General features: G+C 42.5%; 1 protein-coding gene across 1 annotated transcript in view; it reads right to left on the bottom strand.

Moving 5' to 3' along the window:
* Positions 1-320: 320 nt before the first annotated feature.
* Positions 321-18876, bottom strand: part of RPA1 (replication protein A1) — a 45674-nt gene continuing 27118 nt past the window's right edge. Inside the window, exons 13-17 of the mRNA XM_075013520.1 lie at positions 9727-9859; positions 7929-8105; positions 5726-5833; positions 1791-1877; positions 321-1403 (exon numbers count right to left, since the gene is read on the bottom strand). Coding sequence (XP_074869621.1) covers positions 1293-1403; positions 1791-1877; positions 5726-5833; positions 7929-8105; positions 9727-9859 — 616 coding nt within the window. The 3' untranslated portion in view covers positions 321-1292. The remainder of the gene's footprint in view (positions 1404-1790; positions 1878-5725; positions 5834-7928; positions 8106-9726; positions 9860-18876) is intronic.

The raw sequence follows: 18876 nt of genomic DNA, 5'->3' as shown, positions 1-18876 counted from the left end.
TTTCTATACTAGCTTACTGTCTGTATGAATCTCAAAGACTGGTTAGCTTTAGACTGCTGTGTAAACATCAATAAAAATCCCAAAAGGGCCAGATCATCAGCATTCACAGGCACAGAAAAGGTAAAAAAAGCATTGCATTTCCATGTTGCCAACACCAGGCAGAGAACTCTCCATTCCTCAGTCTAATCTTAGAGTCTGAAAAAAGGTAATGTCTCCCCCCCCGACCCCCCAGCGAACACTTATCATGAAAGTTAATTAGTTGTTTTCCACTAATGAGAAAACACCAGTGTTCAAAGAAAAAAGAAATCGCAACACAGGAAGAAAACAAAGCTTTGTTGTTTATTGTTTTTGTTTATTGAAACAACTTGAACAGCATGTGCCTGCTCCCCATACAAAAACTTATTTCTGATTAAACACTGTTTCAAATAAAACCAAAGAAATTAAACACCAACACAAGAAATATGTATAAGGCAGGAAGTATGCGCAATCATTAGCCAAAAACAATGTTAACTGAAGTGAAAACTAAAGCAATGCTTTGTAGTTGCCTAGATTTCCCTGGGGGACAGTCAGTCAAAGCTTATCAGCCTCTCCCAGAAGAGACAATTTTGATTAATATCAGACCCATCTGACTCAGTCTGATAAAGCCTGAAGGAAGGATATTCTTCAGATATGAGAGATGTGTCTTTGATTAATAATTCTACCATATTGCCATTCCAAGCATTAACAATGGCCTGGCTCCTGTGGAAAGAGAAAGCCTTTGAATTCTGCTAAAGGAGGACTGACTTGCACTCATAGACCCTTTCTCCTTAGTTCACATCAGAAAATGGTACGACAATTTCTCCCTCTTACCCCATTCAGAAAAGGTGAAAACTGCCAACAGTGTCACCATTCTCCTCAAGTCTCTAATTTGACTTTAAACCTCTGAAGAGAGCAAAGTTACTTCAGCAAAGGCATACAAAATGTCTGAAGAATGAAATCTTTACACAGGTTGCAGGCCTGCAAGAGCAGCTAGTATCAGTTTGTCAAGCAATTCCTCTTTTGCTCTGCTATAGTTTAATTCACCAAGACAGTCCACAATACCAAGGCCTCCGGAATGCACATTCTTTTAATTACAACTGAGATGTCTGCACGCAGGATTCCATGAAATCACCTTCCCATGATAAAGGGCTACCAAACCCTGCGTAACTAATGCCAAATTGTCACATGGGGGTGGGAAAAACTCAATTTCGCTTCAGCTCTTTAGTTATTCTGTATGGAAGTTCTAGCTTCAGCTCAAATCAACACCATCCTCCTCATCCTAGCTGTATTGCGTTTTTCCTGATGTTCATGATCAGCCTTTTGCTGTATTCTTTGTAGTTCACAGGCTTCACATCCATCACTGTAGCCTTTATACGAGATTCATCCTTTGGAAGAGAAAAGTGGCATGTGAGAGAGAGAGAGCTGGGTCGCAGTGCTCCAGATACATGAGTTCTAATCTGCCTTTGCTCAAAGCAGCTTCATTATTCTAGGTGTCAAGTTTACTCAGCATTGTGAAGTTCTGGCTTCCAGAGCTAACAGTTCCAGTGAAGAGAGAGAGAAGCTAGATTCTGCTGAGTAAGAAGAGAAGCAGCATCACAGAATGACACTAATTCTTTCCTCATTCCATGTTGTTTTAGTCAGAATGGCCGCTATCACTTTAGGAAGCTGTTCTTCCCCTCACTCCCCCAGCCTAAGAGGGAAGCAACTTCCTGACAGTCCAGTCTAAATGTAGCACAGCTACCTGCCCTCATCCACCCGGTGGGGGTACTCACATTGTAAGTCTCCAGCTTGACTCTGATCCTGAATTCATATGACCTGAAAGAGGCATTTTGGAACACTTCCTCAAAAGCCTGTTCATTCTGTGAGGAGTACAAAGACAGATATGAGATGACGACACACCAAGCACCCAGCTGCACCTTCCAATCTCAGCACAGCTCAACCATTGTAAAGTTTGAGGGAATTTGTTAAAATAAAGAATAGCTGAGTCAATGGAAGTGCATGGGGAGAGTAAAATCTAGTTCTTTGGAGGATTGTTCTTCCAATGAATTGTTTTGTTTCCACAGTTGCAGCACAAATTCAAACATAAACAAGATTAAGTTACTAGTTCACAATGAAGACTCTTGATTGGCCCTATGAAACAATGCACAGCTGTCTTGAATTTGCAGAGAAATAAAGTGAGAATACCAACAGCTTTAAGGAAGCATTGGGGCAGAAGGGGGGTGGGGGAAGCAGTTTTAACTTGGGTTAATTCTGATGCTTAATCAGAGTCACTGAAATGCCAAGACATTTAGTCATTTAATTGCCAACAGTCTTATGAAACGTATTCAGCTTCTGTGTTTCTCTAGTGAAGCTGCATGTATCCCAGAATCCTGACACTTTATTCATTTTAAAGGATACCATACAAGGGGGGGGGGGCGGCAGAGGAGGGGAGAGGAGAGGAGGTTTCTGTTTTTTTTTTTAAATGTCCATAGAATGATGGTTCAAGTTTCACAGAAAAACACTTACATCAGGGAGAAATTAAGGTTACACACGCAGTGGTAACCATCTGTCATGCATCTATTGTAAGCAAAGTCTGTGTTGATGTAAGACCATATACCATTTCTCAAGAACAGTACGCTATCAAATAAGCTCTGAGAGCAAGATTTTAATGAACCTTTACATTTTAAAAACTGTACAGATATTCCACTAAATCACACAGTCCTTGAGTGATCTAACAAAGGTATACCATATTAATATCTCCATTCCACAGTTGGGCTGCTGAGACACAACAAAGATGGCGGAGCAGTAACAACTCAGTTGTAGAAACTGTGTCATTAAGTACACTCACAGTTAAGTGATTCTTTTTCCTGGTGTGTCACATGGGCTAATTGCTAATACAGCAGTCTCATTACATGTGCGATCTGTTTCCAGCTCTGTCACAAAGTTACTGTTGCCTTGGACATGTGGGAATACTACTTTGACAAAAGCACCGCCCTTTTACCATAGCCCCACATTTCCCAGAAAAGCTTGGCAGTGGGTCATATGCAGCTCTGGGCAAGGGAGTACATGAAAGAGTTTACTTACACATACACTTGCAACATGGCCTTTGCCAAACCCTTATACTCTGTCCAATGACCAGTAAGGTCAATGGAAGAACCACTCTTGACTTCAGAGGGCATTGGATTAAGTCTTTAGCAAAATAAGTCAGTCAAAATATACTATGAACGCACAGGTCATGGATTTTAAAGGCTTACAAAATTTTCCAAATCAAAACCAATTTAATCTGGAATACTCAAAGGCATCTCTTCTCCATATGGACTCTCTCCATACTATTTTAATTTTCTACTCCGAGCCATTTCCCCATGGAACTCAAATAAAATAGATATACTACAATTTTATTTCATTTTATTTTATTTCTGGGGGTTGATCGGTTGGTTTGGTTTTTGCACAGGCTGAATCACTCTAGTCCATCACCTGACCGGTGCCAAACAATCCAATGTGCCAAACCACGAGTGGTCAATATTGTCTAGCACACTGTTTCTTAAATTATGCACTGCAGAACACAGGTACTCTGTGAACAACTCACAGGTGTGCCACGAGCATTTGACACTTTTTTTGATATCATACACTGATGGTATATATTTTCTGTTATTAAAACTAGATAAAATGTTACTTCTTCATTGCTATGATGCCTGATTAAAATTACTTCATTTTGGTTTTGCTGCATATGTTGCTCTTTGGATTTTTTTTTTGTCTGGCTTTTTCTTTTTTTTAAAAGCAAATTTTCGTAGGTGTTCCACATAAAAAAAAAACCAATGCTTGGTGTTCCATGGTCTCAAAAAGTTTAAACGGTGGCCTAGCAGCTTTACCAACACTTCCACTGCTAACTGGGCTCTTAAACATTTAGGCATAAATTAGAGCTAAATAACAGCACAAAACACAGAGCCAGGACTAGTGGCTGTAAACAAACTTTATGGGTCTGCAGGAAACTTGGTCACACCAATGTAAGTGAACATCTGGCTAATTAAAATCATGCCAGATGAGGGATGCTGCCAGATTAGAGAGGGCTACCTGTAATTGAGAAATATTTTCTCCTAACGCTCCCGACTCAGTACTGGCTGAACCATTTGTGTTCCAAATCAGACAGAGGCTAATCTGTGCAGAGAGCTCTTCTAAAACTAGAGTGTGTGAAGTGGGGTGGTGGGCCACCTCAGGAGAGAGGCACAAAATTTTGTAAGGGCGGGCACAGCATGATTGTGTCACAGGCTCATCCATCTAATTAAAAATGTTGACAAATGTTACTGTTTTTATGTATGTGTACACACATTTATATACCAATTAAAGTTTTTTACATTCAATACATTTTCTTACATGTGCCAAAAGGATGTTTTTCTTCCATACAAACATAACCAAAATTTCTGTCAGGCTGTCAGTTTTTTACATTAGACAGGTTGGAGAAGAGCTCTGCAAACTGCAGGGATGAAAAGTGGGGCCCAACATAAAAAGTTTGCTAACCCCTGCTCTAAGACTTTGAGTCTAGCAACATTTAATACAGTTCAGTTTAGTAAGCTGAGTACTTCTAAATGACACGCTTCATGTCTGATATGAGCTTTGACACTAAAAAACCATTTTCAAGAGAAAAAAACAGAAAAAAAAAGAGGGGAAGGAGTGGTTGGGAGGGAGAACAGAAATTGTGGTACAGGAGAACTATGTATGCATACAGATAAGAAAAGTGTCATTTTCATTAAAGTTTAAATGGTTATTATTAAACTACGGTAATCTGATGAGATGGGTGTCTAAAACATCTCTGCACACACTATTTAAAAAGCCACAATTTTTGTCAGGTCCACAAAACTGAACTCCACTAAACAGTACCAGTAAAATTAGCCTCAGAATTGAGTTGATAGAAGATCATGCTAGCACGAACAAGAAAGCAGGAAGCCATGGGTAAAAATTAAATTCCTGATAAACGTAGCAGGAATACCTCAGTTATGCTTTGTACGATCATTCCAAAGTTCTGATTTTGCAATGAGAAACACATGAGCGGGACCCTAGGCACCCGCAAATCCCTGCTAAATTCTGTGGTGACCTGTCCATACAGAACAAGTGCAAGATACAGCTTATAGCCCTTCAAGAGCCCTTCAGATTTCGAGAGTTGTCATAGAATTCTTACCACGGGATCAGAATGAACCAGAGACCTTTCTGAGGGCAAGTGCCAGTGTGCTATAGCTACAACTGGCAGATTTCAAAATCCCAAGTGATAACACACATGGAAACAGCATCTTGTATATTCTAGATCAGTGGGCAACAAGTGGCTCACTGGGCTTCCATTGCAGCCTACAAACCTCCTGTCTCCCCCCTGCCCCATGTGCCTCTATCACACTGTGGCATTAGAGCCCTGCATTTCCTGCTTTTCCCCCTCCCTCCCAGAGTTTGAGCAGCTGATTCGCAACATTCAATCTCTGGGAGGGAGGAAAAGGAGCCGGGATGGAGCATGAATCAGCAGATTCACGGCTCTGGAAGTGCTGGCAAGCAGAAGGAGTGTGGTGCGTGAAAGCCACATAAAGACGGTCAGATGTGACATGGGCTGCATGGTGTCTTTTTGGCCCACTGAGATGAAGGAGGGGCACTCATGTGGCCCACTCAGTAATCCTGGTTGCACATTGCTGTCCTTAGGTAATTCCTTCCTTTAAAAAAACAAAAACAAAAACCAAGCTAATTGACTCACCTTTTCTTTCAGTTCTCCAAGGAAAGCAGAATTCTGACCAAGAATGACCTCTGCTGACTCCTGAAAACAAGTCACCCACTGATTCTCCTGGCAATCTGCAATGTTCACCTAAAGAGAGTCAACAGGCATTTAATTCAATTGCCTTCCACTCAAGAAAACTCCAGAACCAAGTTTTATTTTACAGGTGGGTAGAGCTTTAAGTGTGACTGTTGCAGCCCCAAGTTCCCTGACTTTTATAGCCATCTGTACTCATTGGTGGAGGAAGAGTAACAATCTTTTTCCTGTTTCAGAGGGGTAACCATGTTAGTCCGTTCCAGTTAAAAACAAGGAGTCCTGTGGCATTTTAAAGATTAACAAATTAGTTTGTGCATAAGCTTTCATGGTCTGGAACCCACTTCATCAGATGCATCTTGAGTTAGTCTTTAAGGTGCCATAGGACTCCTTGTTGAATTTTTATTTCATGGCTGTACAGACTATAACAACGTGCTTCAATCGAGGCTTGTGTCAAATTGCGCGCTGAGTCAAAGGGAGAGGCTAACAAGTTAGTGTTAATGTCAATTTAAGCCTATGGGAAGAATGGCTGTGCACTGTTATTATCATGAAGTACTAGTGCAAGTAACAAGCAGTCCTACAGAGCCTTGAAGACTAACATGACAAGCAGCACTACACATTTTTTCATACAAGTGAACAAGAGCAGTAGCTGCTTGCAGATTGACGATGACCACACCACATTTGAGCAGAAAGGGTTGTTATGCAGGAGCCTGATGTATGTATCATCTGGAAACTGGGAGACTAGGACTAACAAATTTTGTTTGTTTTAAATGTCACGAGCATAGTGCTTTCAACAGAACAGCAGGAGTCTTCACTAACTCAGATGCCAGCACACTTGTAGGAGTGGACACGGATGGAGCTTTACCTTAGCCAGCAATCAGTTTAAGAAACCAATTTGTGCCCTAATTTAGTTTTAATGTCTCCCTCTCAAAACAAATTATATCCAGGTATTTCTGCAAAACAGCATGCAAAAAACCAAAAAAATTCATAATACCGTGAGACTCCCACAATAATGAGGAATAATGTAGTACAAGTTAAAGACCAAGCAAAATCCTTTAATGAATTCTCAGGCTTCAGCGAAAAACAGGAGACTCCAGTGGTGTGAACTTCATGAGCACACCTCCCACATTCCCCCTACACTCCCCAGAAGAAATACTAAACCATAGGTAATTTGTACATTTTTAGGTTTTCTAACAAGGCAAAAATGTCTATTTGGAAGTATTGTTTCATTTAGCCTTTGTGTTACCCAAAGTGAAATTGCAGCAAGAGATCACCTCCCAACCAGACCTCCCAGCACAGCACTTCTAAAGGCAGGTACAAACCACTATTTTCCAAGCATTTTATAAATGTAAAGGCTGAAAAGAATCACAATACCAGTGGTGCAAGCAGGTGTCACAATAACAATTCTCAGACACACTATTCTGAAGCAGGTTCCATTAATGCATGAGACATGAACATTGCCTACAAAGAATGAACTAAATATAGGTATCTGCTGTAAGAATGCAATTACCGCTCTCCAGAAATGCCACTTTACATTAGTAACAGAGAGGAAGCCGTGCTAGTCTATACACTATCAAAACAAAAAGCAGTCAAGTAGCACTTTAAAGACTAGCAAAATAGTTTATTAGGTGAGATTTTGTGGGACACACCCACTTCTTTAGATCCTTGCTTACTGTTAAATGATCCTTGCTTACTGTTTTTGGTTCTCTGTGCCTTAAATATTGAGTCTGTTCTGGTCTGGCTATGGTCTGAAGAAGTGGGTCTGTCCCACAAAAGCTCACCTAATAAACTATTTTGCTAGTCTTTAAAGTGCTACTTGACTGCTTTTCACTTTACATTAGTTTATCTTGATAACTGAAAAGATGCAGGCTATCGATGCTTTGCACTGATGCCACACTTGCAAACGAGAATCAACTGAGTTAACCTGAAACTTTTTTGGAATAAAGAAAAGCTTTTAATAAAAGCACAAGAAAACAAACTGCTAATCAGAGCAATGAACCTAACCTACTTGATTACAGCACATAAGCTGCTTAATGCTTACTTAATCACAGGACCCATATATTGGACCGCTCTGCTCTTCTACCCTATTCTCTCAAAGGGGTATAATTACATTTATACTAGACACAATGGTCAACCTAATCCTTTTGCTTACCGAGAGGATCATGCGATACTTGAAGTTGGGGAACTCACGATCACATTTCTCACAACGATATAGTCCATTTTGTTGGTCTATCACTTTCTTATTGCAGTCTGGAGAGGGACATGCCTGGTATATACAGTTCTCTTTGCGCAGGAATACCACTGTGGCCACACAGCTGAAATAATCTGCCTGTGAGAATGAGAGAGCAACATTAGCCATAAAACACTGACTTGCTTTCTGAATCTGAGCGCTAAGATAATTAGAAAATGTGACCATAGCTGGATTTTTATGACTAACAGACCCTCAACTTTTATGGGTCACTGAGACTTGCAACTCAAAATCTGCTGTTGTCACTGCTCTTGGGCTCCATTAAGTTAAATGAAGCCTCTAAATCTTCACTGAACCATGTTCACAAACACTAGTTTATTAGAATGAGCACATTCTTTTCCCGTGGTCTCTAGTCAAGACTGGAGATTCATGTTCTGTTCATTCACAACAACATTTCATACTTGCCCCATTCTTCTTTTGAAACTGAAATTACAGAAGGGAGAGCATGCTGCAGACAAACACTTGGTAAAACCACAGGATGCAGAACAAAGGAACACAGGAACTGCCATGCCAATGGTTCATCAAGTCCTGTCTGACAGTGGTCAACTTCAGCTGCTTCAGAGGAATACACAAGTGTCATAGTGGACAATTGTGGAATAACCTGCCTATAGGAAAAGTCTCTTCCTAATCCTCGTAGATTTATGGCATGATGCTTTAGCATTTAAATTCCATAACCAAAAGGCAACAACCTCATGAACAAAATGCTGAACTGGGCCTCAGATATCAATCGCTGATTAGCCAGGATGAGCAGGGATGGCATCTGTGATGGGGTTCTGGAGTCCCCAAGCATTGCACCCTGTCCGCAGACAGGAGTGACTCCCACTCAGCAGGTAGAACAGAAAGTTTATTAGTCGACAGAGGCACCGTTCAGCACAGAGGTGTCAGTACAGCCAGCAGAGACAGTCATTCCAACCCATCCTGGGGAGAGCAGCCCGAGGGGTGCAGCTTCCCCCTAGCCAGGCTGGCTGCCTTCCAACTCCCTCTCCCCCAGCTTCTAACTGCCGCCTCTGATTCAAACCAGCTCGGCTCCTCCCGACTCTTTATTCAAGTCAGAGGTGATACCTGCCAGCTTAGCTTACAGCCCCAGGGGGTCATTCTTAGCCACTGTGAGCTGCTCTGCCTGTCACACACATCCAGCCTGAGTCTTACACACATTCCCCCAACTCCATCACAGCATCTCTAGCCTATTTGCCAGATGCTGGAATGGGTGACGGGACAGATCACTTGATGATTCCCTATTCTGTTCATTCTGTCTGATGCACCTAGCATTGGTCACTGTAAGAAGACAGAATACTGGGATAGATGGACCTTTGGTCTGACCCAGAATGGCCATTCTTCCACTGACCTGCTGTGCGACCTTGGGGAAGTCACTTGAACCCTCAATACGTGTTTCCCCTCTCACGATTAGTCTGGTCTATATAGATTGAAAGCTTGTTTGGTTAGTTTTTTTGTTTTCTTTAGACAGGACCCAGAACTCTGTTGAGAATTCTAGTTTTATTACAATATGACAAATAATAAATAAAAGTGATGTCATGAACTCCAGGTTCCGATTAACCTTTGTCCAACCCTTGTAAAAACAAAAGATCTAACAGGCTCCACAGGTATCCCTCAACAACTGACAACTTAAAGCACCACACCTGGGTAAAACCTAATGTAACTTCTATGCAGAGCACTCAGTTTGCATTTAATAGCCCTATTTTACCTTATCTCCATGTCCCAATTTGTCAGATTTAGCTTCATCCAAAGTTTTCCAGTTGGTATTTCCCCCACCTGCTGGTCCACCTCTCAGATCAGAGATGGAGGTACATTCCAAAAGCTGCCCTTCAGAGTCAAACCTGAAAGCACAGAGAGTTTTCCAGTTTTGGAATGCAAACTAGTCAGACTTATCCAAAATCATATATTTAGTTTCACATATTTAATGCAGGAGTGATTTTATCTGTAACCTTCCCATGAAACAATTACTGTAGCATATGTATATTAGACTAAAAAAGCATTTCAGGATAAATCAATACACTTCTAATTAGCAGTGTCTTTTATAATCTCAGAGCCAAAGTCTGCTTTACATGCCCACAACTATGATGCCATCTAGCAACCAAACCACAAACTGCACACATTTTAGAAGCAGCCAGATATTTGCATAATTAGAATTAAATTACATGCTGACATTATCTTTCCTACAGCTTTGAAAGAAAATCAAACAGTGTTTAACATATCGTATTTCTTGAGATAAAATAAGCAAATAGGTCTGTCAGCAAATCTAGTGATAAAAGACCTGCTTGGGTGATTTTGTGATTTCAACGAGGCAAATTTATTGCAACAGAAAGCTTGTTTCAGTTGTGTCAAACCTCCCAGAGACCATATCCACAAAAGGATAACCTTTTGCATCAATGCAACCATGACCATGAACTGAACTACAGTACCCCGATTTGGGTAGCAGAAGCTCTCTCAAAAATGCTACTAGTTTTATATCCCTCACAAAACAAACAGCAGCAGTCCACAGGAACAGTAATGGTCAGTATAGGTAAGAGTGCATAAATTCTGGATTCTAATCCCATTTTCAGCCACTCACTTTAAAAGAAGTTTCTCATGTTCTGTCTTTTCCCAAAAGGGATCTTGTGGAAATGCTGAACAGTAGTTGAACTATTTTTGAGAAGAGTGGAATACCACTTAACTATTGTAATAAATTCTTGAAACATTTTTCTGCACAGCTATACTGTGCAAATGGCTGGGAAGTGGAAGTTAAAACTCTTTGACAAATGCTTTTGAGTGTTCTGATGAAAACTGCTTTGGATCTGACAACGTTATAACCTGCTAAAAGTACACTTTGCATACAATTAGCTAAGTATATGATGCAAGCAGCTAAGGTGGCACCAGCACCTGACGTGCATTGTTAACGTAGCTGCACACGGAAAACTGAACTGAAACTATGCATGGTTGGGAAAAAGGCTTCTTAGGAAGCCTTGTTGCTACCTTTGTACATCTGAATGAGGTTGAAGGAGATTCCCTGAGAGAGAGACAGAAACGTCTTGGGAAGACAAGACTAGAAACTTGAAAGCTGCTAAAATGGAACCCAAATTTATTGCCTAAAAACCATATGCATCCTATGATTAGGATTCTAAGGCAACTGGTGTCAATTTAAAATGCTCCCCTCAACCCTAATTCCAAACCCATTCCAAAGGCACATCTTTTCCAACATTCCGCGAGACAATAGATATTGCCAGATCACAGTCAGGACCAGACTGGTTCAACCTATATTTCTCTAACTTTCCTTGGGGAGGAAAGGGTCTCTTATTTGTTTAGAAGGCCAAGCTCTTCTCTATTGTTAGGTTTTATGACTCAGTACAATGCAATGCAGAAACTACATTAAACCATCACAGATACATGGCCATGTTAGAGGTCTCAAAATTAGTTTGTACACTAAAAAAAAAACAAAAAGCAGTCAAGTAGCACTTTAAAGACTAACAAAATAATGTATTAGGTGAGCTTTCGTGGGACAGACCCACTTCGTCACTTTGTACACTAAGTTACTGTGTGTAGGCAACCACCACTGAGAGTGAGTCTACACAGCAAACAACAAGAAGTCCTGTGGCACTTCGTAGACGAACTCATATTTTGGAGCACAAGCTTTTGTGGGCAAAGACCTGCTTCATCAGGGGCGGGGTTTCAGAGAGGTATTTAAAGAGCGGGGTCCCAATAAAAGGGAGGGCCAGAGCTGACAAGGTCTCTTCAGTCCAGGTGGAATTAGCCCATTATCAGCAGTACGTATCAAAAGAGGAAAAAACAAGTCAGATCAGACAGTGGGGATGTGGCCCATGGTCAGAGTCTAATGTGGAGATGTTTTTTCCTCTTTTGATATGTACTACTGATAATGGGCCATTTCCACCTTGGTGAATAAACCTTGCCATAGAATCATAGAACAATAGAGCTGGAAGAGACCTAAAAAAGCCATCGAGTCCAGCCCCCTACCCTAAGCAGGGCCAAACCCATCAGATCAGCCCCACCAGGACTTTGTCAAGGTGACACTTAAACACCTCCAGGGATGGAGACTCCACTACTTCCCTGGGTAGACCATTCCAATGCTTCACCACCCTCTGAGTGAAAAAGTTTTTCCTAATGTTCAACCTGCACCTTTCCAACTGCAACTTGAGACCATTGTTCCGTGTTCTGCCATCCATGACCACTGTGAACAGCCTCTCTCCAGCCTCTCTGCAACCTCCCTTCAGTAAATTGAAGGCTGTTATCAAGTCCCCACTCAGTCTTCTCTTCTGCAGACTAAACAGTCCCAATTCCCTCAACCTTTCTTCGTAAGTCATATGCTCCAGCCCCCTAATTATTTTGGTCACCATCCGCTGGACCCTCTCCAGTGTATCCATATCCCTCCTATAACTGGGGGCCCAGAACTGGACACAGTACTCCAGATGCGGCCTCACCAAAGCCAAATAAAAGAGGAATAATCACTTCTCTGATCTATTGACAACGCTCCTCTTCTTGCAACCTAATATGCCATTAGCTTTCTTGGCTACAACAGCACACTGTTGACTCATGTCCAGCTTCTCGTCCACTACAACTCCCAGGTCCTTTTCTGAAAAACTACTACTGAGCCGGTCGGACCCAAGCCTGTAACAATGCTTGGGACTCTTCCGGCCCAAGTGCAGGACTCTGCACTTGTCCTTATTGAACCTCATCAGATTTCTTGCAGCCCAGTCTTCCAATTTGTCTAAGTCAGTCTGGACCTTGTCCCTACCCTCCAGCGTATCTACCTCTCCGCCTAGCTTAGTGTCATCTGCAAACTTGCTGAGGGTGCAATCCAACCCCTCATCCAGGTCATTGATAAATATGTTGAACAGAACAGGACCCAGAACCGAATCTTGCGGCATTCCACTAGAAACCGACCGCCATCCCAACATCGAGCTGTTGATCGCTACCCACTGGGACTGACCTTCTAGCCAGCTTTCTATCCATCTTACCATCCATTTATCCAATCCACATTCCTTTAACTTGTTGACAAGAATATTGTGGGAGACTGTATCAAAAGCTTTGCTAAAGTCAAGATAAGTCACATCCATTGATTTTCCCCTATCCACAGAGCCAGTTATCTCATCGTAGAAACTAATCAGATTGGTCAAGCATGACTTGCCCTTCATGAATCCATGCTGACTATTCCTGATCACTCTCCCCTCCTCCAAGTGCCTCAAAATGACTTCCTCGGAGAGCTCCTCCATGATTTTTCCAGGGACTGATGTAAGACTGACTGGCCCCGGATCATCCTTCTTCCCTTTTTTAAAGATGGGCACTACATTTGCCTTTTTCCAATCATCCAGGATCTCTCCCAATTTCCACGACTTTTCAAAGATAACGGCCAAGGGCTCTTCTACGACATACGCCAACTCCCTCAGAACCCTCGGATGAATTAGGTCTGGGCCCATCGATTTATGTACATTTAGCTTTTTTAGATAGCTCCTAACCTGTTGTTTCCCCACCAAAGGCTGTCCACCTTCATCCCACAATGCATCACTTATTGCATTAGTCTGGGAGGTGTCCTTGTCTGTAAAGACAGAGACAAAGAAAACATTAAGTACTTCAGCGTTCCTACATCATCTGTCACTGGGTTACCTCCGTCATCCAGTAGGGGCCCCACACCCTCTCTGATCACCTTCTTCTTGCTAACATGCCTGGAGAAACTTTTCTTGTTATCCTTCACGTTCCTCGTGAGTTGCAATTCCAGTTGCACTTTTGCCTTCCTGATGATTGCCCTACATTCTCGAGCTATACATTTATACCCCTCCCTAGACATCTGTCCAAGTTTCCACTTTTTGTAAGCTCCCTTTCTGTGCCTCAGTTTTCCAAGGATTTCCCATTAAGCCAGTCTGGTCTCCTACCATATTTACTTCTCTTGGTGCGAATCAGGACAGTTTCTTTTGGCGCCTTCAGTAGGGCTTCCTGAAAATACTGCCAGTTTTCGTGGACTCCTCTTCCCTTCATGGTAGCATCCCAGGGGATTCTGCCCATCAGGTTCCTGAAGGAGTCAAAGTCTGCTTTTCTGAAGTCCAAGGTGTGTAATTTGCTGCTCTTTGTCCTTCCTTTGGTCAGGATCCTGAAGTCTACCATCTCATGATCATTGCTTCCCAGGCTGTCACCCACCTCTACCTTCCCTATTAGTTCCTCCCTGTTTGTAAGCAGCAGGTCGAGCCGCGCATGACCTCTGGTCGAGTCCTTCAGCACTTGTACCAAGAAGTGATCTCCAACATTCTCCAGAAATTTCCTGGACTGCTTGTGTACTGCCATGTTGGTCTCCCAACAGATGTCAGGGTATTTGAAGTCCCCCACGATAATGAGAGCCCGTGATCCGGAAACTTCTCTCAGTTGTCCAAAAAAAGCCTCATCTACCTCATCATCCTGATTTGGCGACCGGTAGCAGACACCAACCACCACATCTCCAGTGCTGCCTACACCACTAAGCTTGACCCATAGATTCTCAACAGGCTTTTCTCCCCCTATGTACAGGAGTTCCAAACAATCAAAGTGCTCTCTTACATGCAGTGCAACTCCTCCTCCTCTTCTCTCTTGCCTGTTCTTCCTGAACAGTTTATATCCTTTCATGACAGCACTCCAGTCATGCGAGTCATCCCACCAAGTCTCTGTTATTCCAATCAAATCATACTTCTTGGACTGAGCCAGGGTTTCTAATTCCTCCTGCTTGTTACCCAGGCTTCTGGCATTTGTGTACAAACACTTCAGATAACCAGTCCATCTCCCCACCCTCACTACTCGAACCAAGGGTCCACTTTTGTTGTACATTCCTCTTTGCATTTCTTCCCAGACTCCAAGTTCCTTTCTACCCACAGAATTTCGGTCACCTTCCCCCAGCAATCCTAGTTTAAAGCTTTCCTCACTCAGTTTGCAAGCCTACTTGCGAAAATGCTCCTTCCTTTCTTGGTTATGTGGACCCCATCTCTTCTCAATAATCCTCGTGCCTGGAACAGCGTAGAATCATAGAACACTAGGACTGGAAGGGACCTCGAGAGGCCATCGAGTCCAGTCCCCTGCCCCAATGGCAGGACCAAGTACTATCTAAACCATCCCTGATAGACATCTATCTAACCTGTTCTTAAATATCTCCAGCGATGGAGATCCCACAATATCCCTTGGCAATTTATTCCACTGTTTGACCACCCTGACAGTTAGGAACTTTTTCCTAATGTCCAACCTAAACCTCCCTTGCTGCAGTTTAAGCCCGTTGCCTCTTGTTCTATCCTCAGAGGCCGAGAAGAACAAGTTTTCTCCTTCCTCCTTATGACTCGCTTTTAGATACCTGAAAACCGCTATCATGTCTCCCCTCAATCTTCTCTTTTCCAAACTAAACAAGCCCAATTCCTTCAACCTTTTTTCATAGGTCACATTCTCTAGACCTTTAATCATTTTTGTCGCTCTTTCACAGAATCACAGAATCATAGGGCTGGAAGGGACCTCAGGAGGTCATCTAGTCCAGCCCCCTGCTTCAAGGAGGATCAACCCCTACTAAGTCATCCTAGCCAGGACCTTGTCCAGATGGGACTTAGAAACCTCAAGGGATGGAGAATCCACCACCTGTCTAGGCAACGCATTCCAATGCTTTACCACCTGCCTGGTGAAGTAGTTTTTCCTAATATCTAACCTACACCTTTCCCTTTTCAACTTCTGACCATTACTCCTTGTCCTGCCATCTGAAACCACTGAGAACAGTTTCTCACCGTCCTCTTTAGAGCTCCCCTTCAGGAAGTTGAAGACTACTATTATATCACCCCTAAGTCTTCTCTTCTGTAAACTAAACAAGCCCAAATCCCTCAGCCTATCCTCATAGGTCTTGTGCTCCAGACCCTTCATCGTTTTTGTTGCCCTTCGCTGAACCTGCTCCAGCAAATCCACATCCATTTTATACTGGGGGGCCCAAAACCAGACAATATTCCAGATGTGGTCTCACCAGTGCCAAAAAAAGAGGAAAAACTACTTCTCTAGATCTGCTCGAAATGCTCCTCCTAATGCACCCTAGTATGCCATTAGCTTTCTTGGCTACAAGGGCACACTGTTTACTCATATCCAGCCTTTCATCCACCATAACCCCTAGGTCCCTTTCCATCGTTCTGCTGCTGAGCCAGTCGGTCCCCAGCCTGTAACAATGTTTGGGATTCTTCCGCCCCAGGTGCAGGACTCTACACTTCTCCTTATTGAACCGCATCAGATTTCTTTTGGCCCAGTCCTCCAATTTATCCAGGTCCCTCTGGATTCTCTCTCTACCCTCCAACATATCTACCTCTCCCCCTAGTTTTGTGTCATCCGCAAACTTGCTGAGGGTGCAACCCAGTCCCTCATCCAGGTCATTAATAAATATGTTGAATAACACTGGCCCCAGAACTGAGCTTGCAGTACTCCACTTGAAACAGACCGCCATCCAGATATTGAGCCATTGACCACTACCCGTTGGGCCCAACCATCAAGCCAGAATCCAAAGCCCTCTCTTGGACACCACCTGTGTAACCATGCATTTACCTCCTCAATTCGATGGTTCCTACCTAGCCCTTTCCCTTCGACAGGAAGGATGGACGAGAACACCACTTGCACTCCAAATTCTTTGACTCTTCTTCCCATCGCCACATAATCTGCAGTAACCTGCTCAAGGTCATTCTTGGCCGTATCGTTAGTTCCCACATGCAGAAGTGGGAAGGGGTAGTATTCCGAAGGCTTGAGTAGTCCTGTAAGGCTCTCAGTCACATCCTGAATTTGAGCTCCCTGTAAACAGCACACCTCACAAGACTGCAGGTCTGGTCAGCAGATGGATGGTTCAGTCCCTCCTAGCCCTCCCTTTTACTGGGACCCTACTCTTTAAATACACCGCTGAACCCCCCACCCCATCATGCATCTGATGAAGCGGGTCTTTGCCCACAAAAGCTTATGCTTCAAAATATCTAAACAAAAGGCAGTCAAGTAGCACTTAAAAGACTAGCAAAATAGTTTATTAGGTGAGCTTTCGTGGGACAGACCCAGAAGTGGGTGTACTTGACTGCTTTTTGTTTTGATAGTGTATAGACTAGCACAGCTTCCTCTCTGTTACTATTCAAAATATCTGTTAGTCTATAAGATGCCACAGGACTTCTTGTTATTCTCAAAGATACAGACTAACATGGCTACATCTCTGATACTCTACACAGCAAAGTTATTTTGAAATAACATATGTTATTTCAAAATAACCACCCTAGCATCTACACAACACAACCACTATTTCAAAATAAATTTGAAACAACAGTTGGCTTATTTCAAAATTGGTAAACCTCATTCTACTAGGAATAAGTCCTAGTTCAAAATAACTATTTCAAAATAGGCACTGTGTAGAAAGGGAATAGACCCTATTTCAAAATAAGCCATAGTGCATCCAAAGGCTCTATTTCAAAATAGATTATTTGTATGTAGATGCAGTATTTTGAAATAGCTAAGCACTATTTCAAAATGCATTGGATGTAGCAGCCTTATGTTGAAATAAGCTATTCCAGAATAACTTATTTCAAAATAAGGCTGCTGTATAGGCATATCCCAAGATACTAACTTTGGTGAAGCATGAGAAATAGCCAACTATCAGGAAAGGTCTAATAGACCATGTCTCTCTTGCTCCTTCATCTTTTTCAGCAGCTTGAAGTACAGTGTAAAATACACTATTCTCCTCCAAAATGCCATGCTATTCAATATTCATTGTGCTTACTGAAAGGCAGCCATTCCATCGTGTTTCAGGTTGAAATGTTTTCTTTGTAACTTGGTTCCGAAAGGCAGAGAGGAGCAGCTAAGTATCTCATCCTCAGCTTTCAGACTGCACACTTCAGTATCTTTGATCTCATTTCGTCTTATCCTCTCCCCTCACCTTCTGTCATGCTCACTTTCATACTTATTTCAGTGATTGCCCTCCACCCCTTTCAAATTCTTCCTCAAACTTCACTTATTTTATAGAGCCCACAAACATAAGCCTACACTTACACTAAAACAAACAAAACATGCATCTTAGTATAGACCCCGCCTCAGGCATCTTCCCATATGTCTGATGCTTGCAGTCCACTAGAGTGTAACCTCCTTGAAGGAAGGATTATTTGTGTATCTTGTGCAGACTGAGATGCTGACAGCACTTCATAAAAACAGCAACCAATGAAAATCACAGCAGTAGCTAAACCTCACAGCCATTAATGCGTTTATCTTCAGTAGTCCTGGAGGTATGGAAGCACTAACCTCATCTTACAGATGAGGAATGAAGGCACAGGGTAGACTGACTTGTGCAAGGTCACACAGGGAGTGTATGACTGAGCCAGGCTTTGAACACAGACCTTCAGTCCATGTCAAGTGTCTTAGCCACCAGCCCGTTTCCTATCTTTATACTTTCCTAATAGCGTGTATTATAGCAGCACTAAGGCACCTCTGGAATTATATTAATTTGCTAACAGAAACCTGATGCTCACTTGTTATTTCATGAAAGATGGCTAATAAAGGAAAAGGAGACTGTAATACAACAACAAAACCTTCCATAATTAAAACTAGTCCTCCCACCCACACTACCTGAACCCCCATGTGATCCTGCCAAGTGGATAAAGCATGTGCAAGAAAAAACATTATCTTAGATAAAACCCACTGAAGCAGAGTTGTTAAGTCTGATTTCATACTGCCTTCCAAGGAGCTGAGTCAGCATGCACCACTTCCACGCTAACTGCTTCTTCTCCAGTCCTTCATACTTTCTCGTGGGATTACAGGTTTGTCAGTTTAAGAATTTTAAAATCAACCTCTGAAAGGCCACAATGCTGCCAACAGAAACTGTTCCCAAATATTGTGTGTCCCTTCTTAA

The sequence above is a fragment of the Carettochelys insculpta genome, chromosome 19 (genome assembly GCF_033958435.1).
Source record: "Carettochelys insculpta isolate YL-2023 chromosome 19, ASM3395843v1, whole genome shotgun sequence".
NCBI classification, from domain to species: domain Eukaryota; kingdom Metazoa; phylum Chordata; order Testudines; family Carettochelyidae; genus Carettochelys; species Carettochelys insculpta.
The sequence above is the reverse complement of the archived record's forward strand: the minus strand, read 5'-3'. Positions and strand labels throughout refer to the sequence as shown.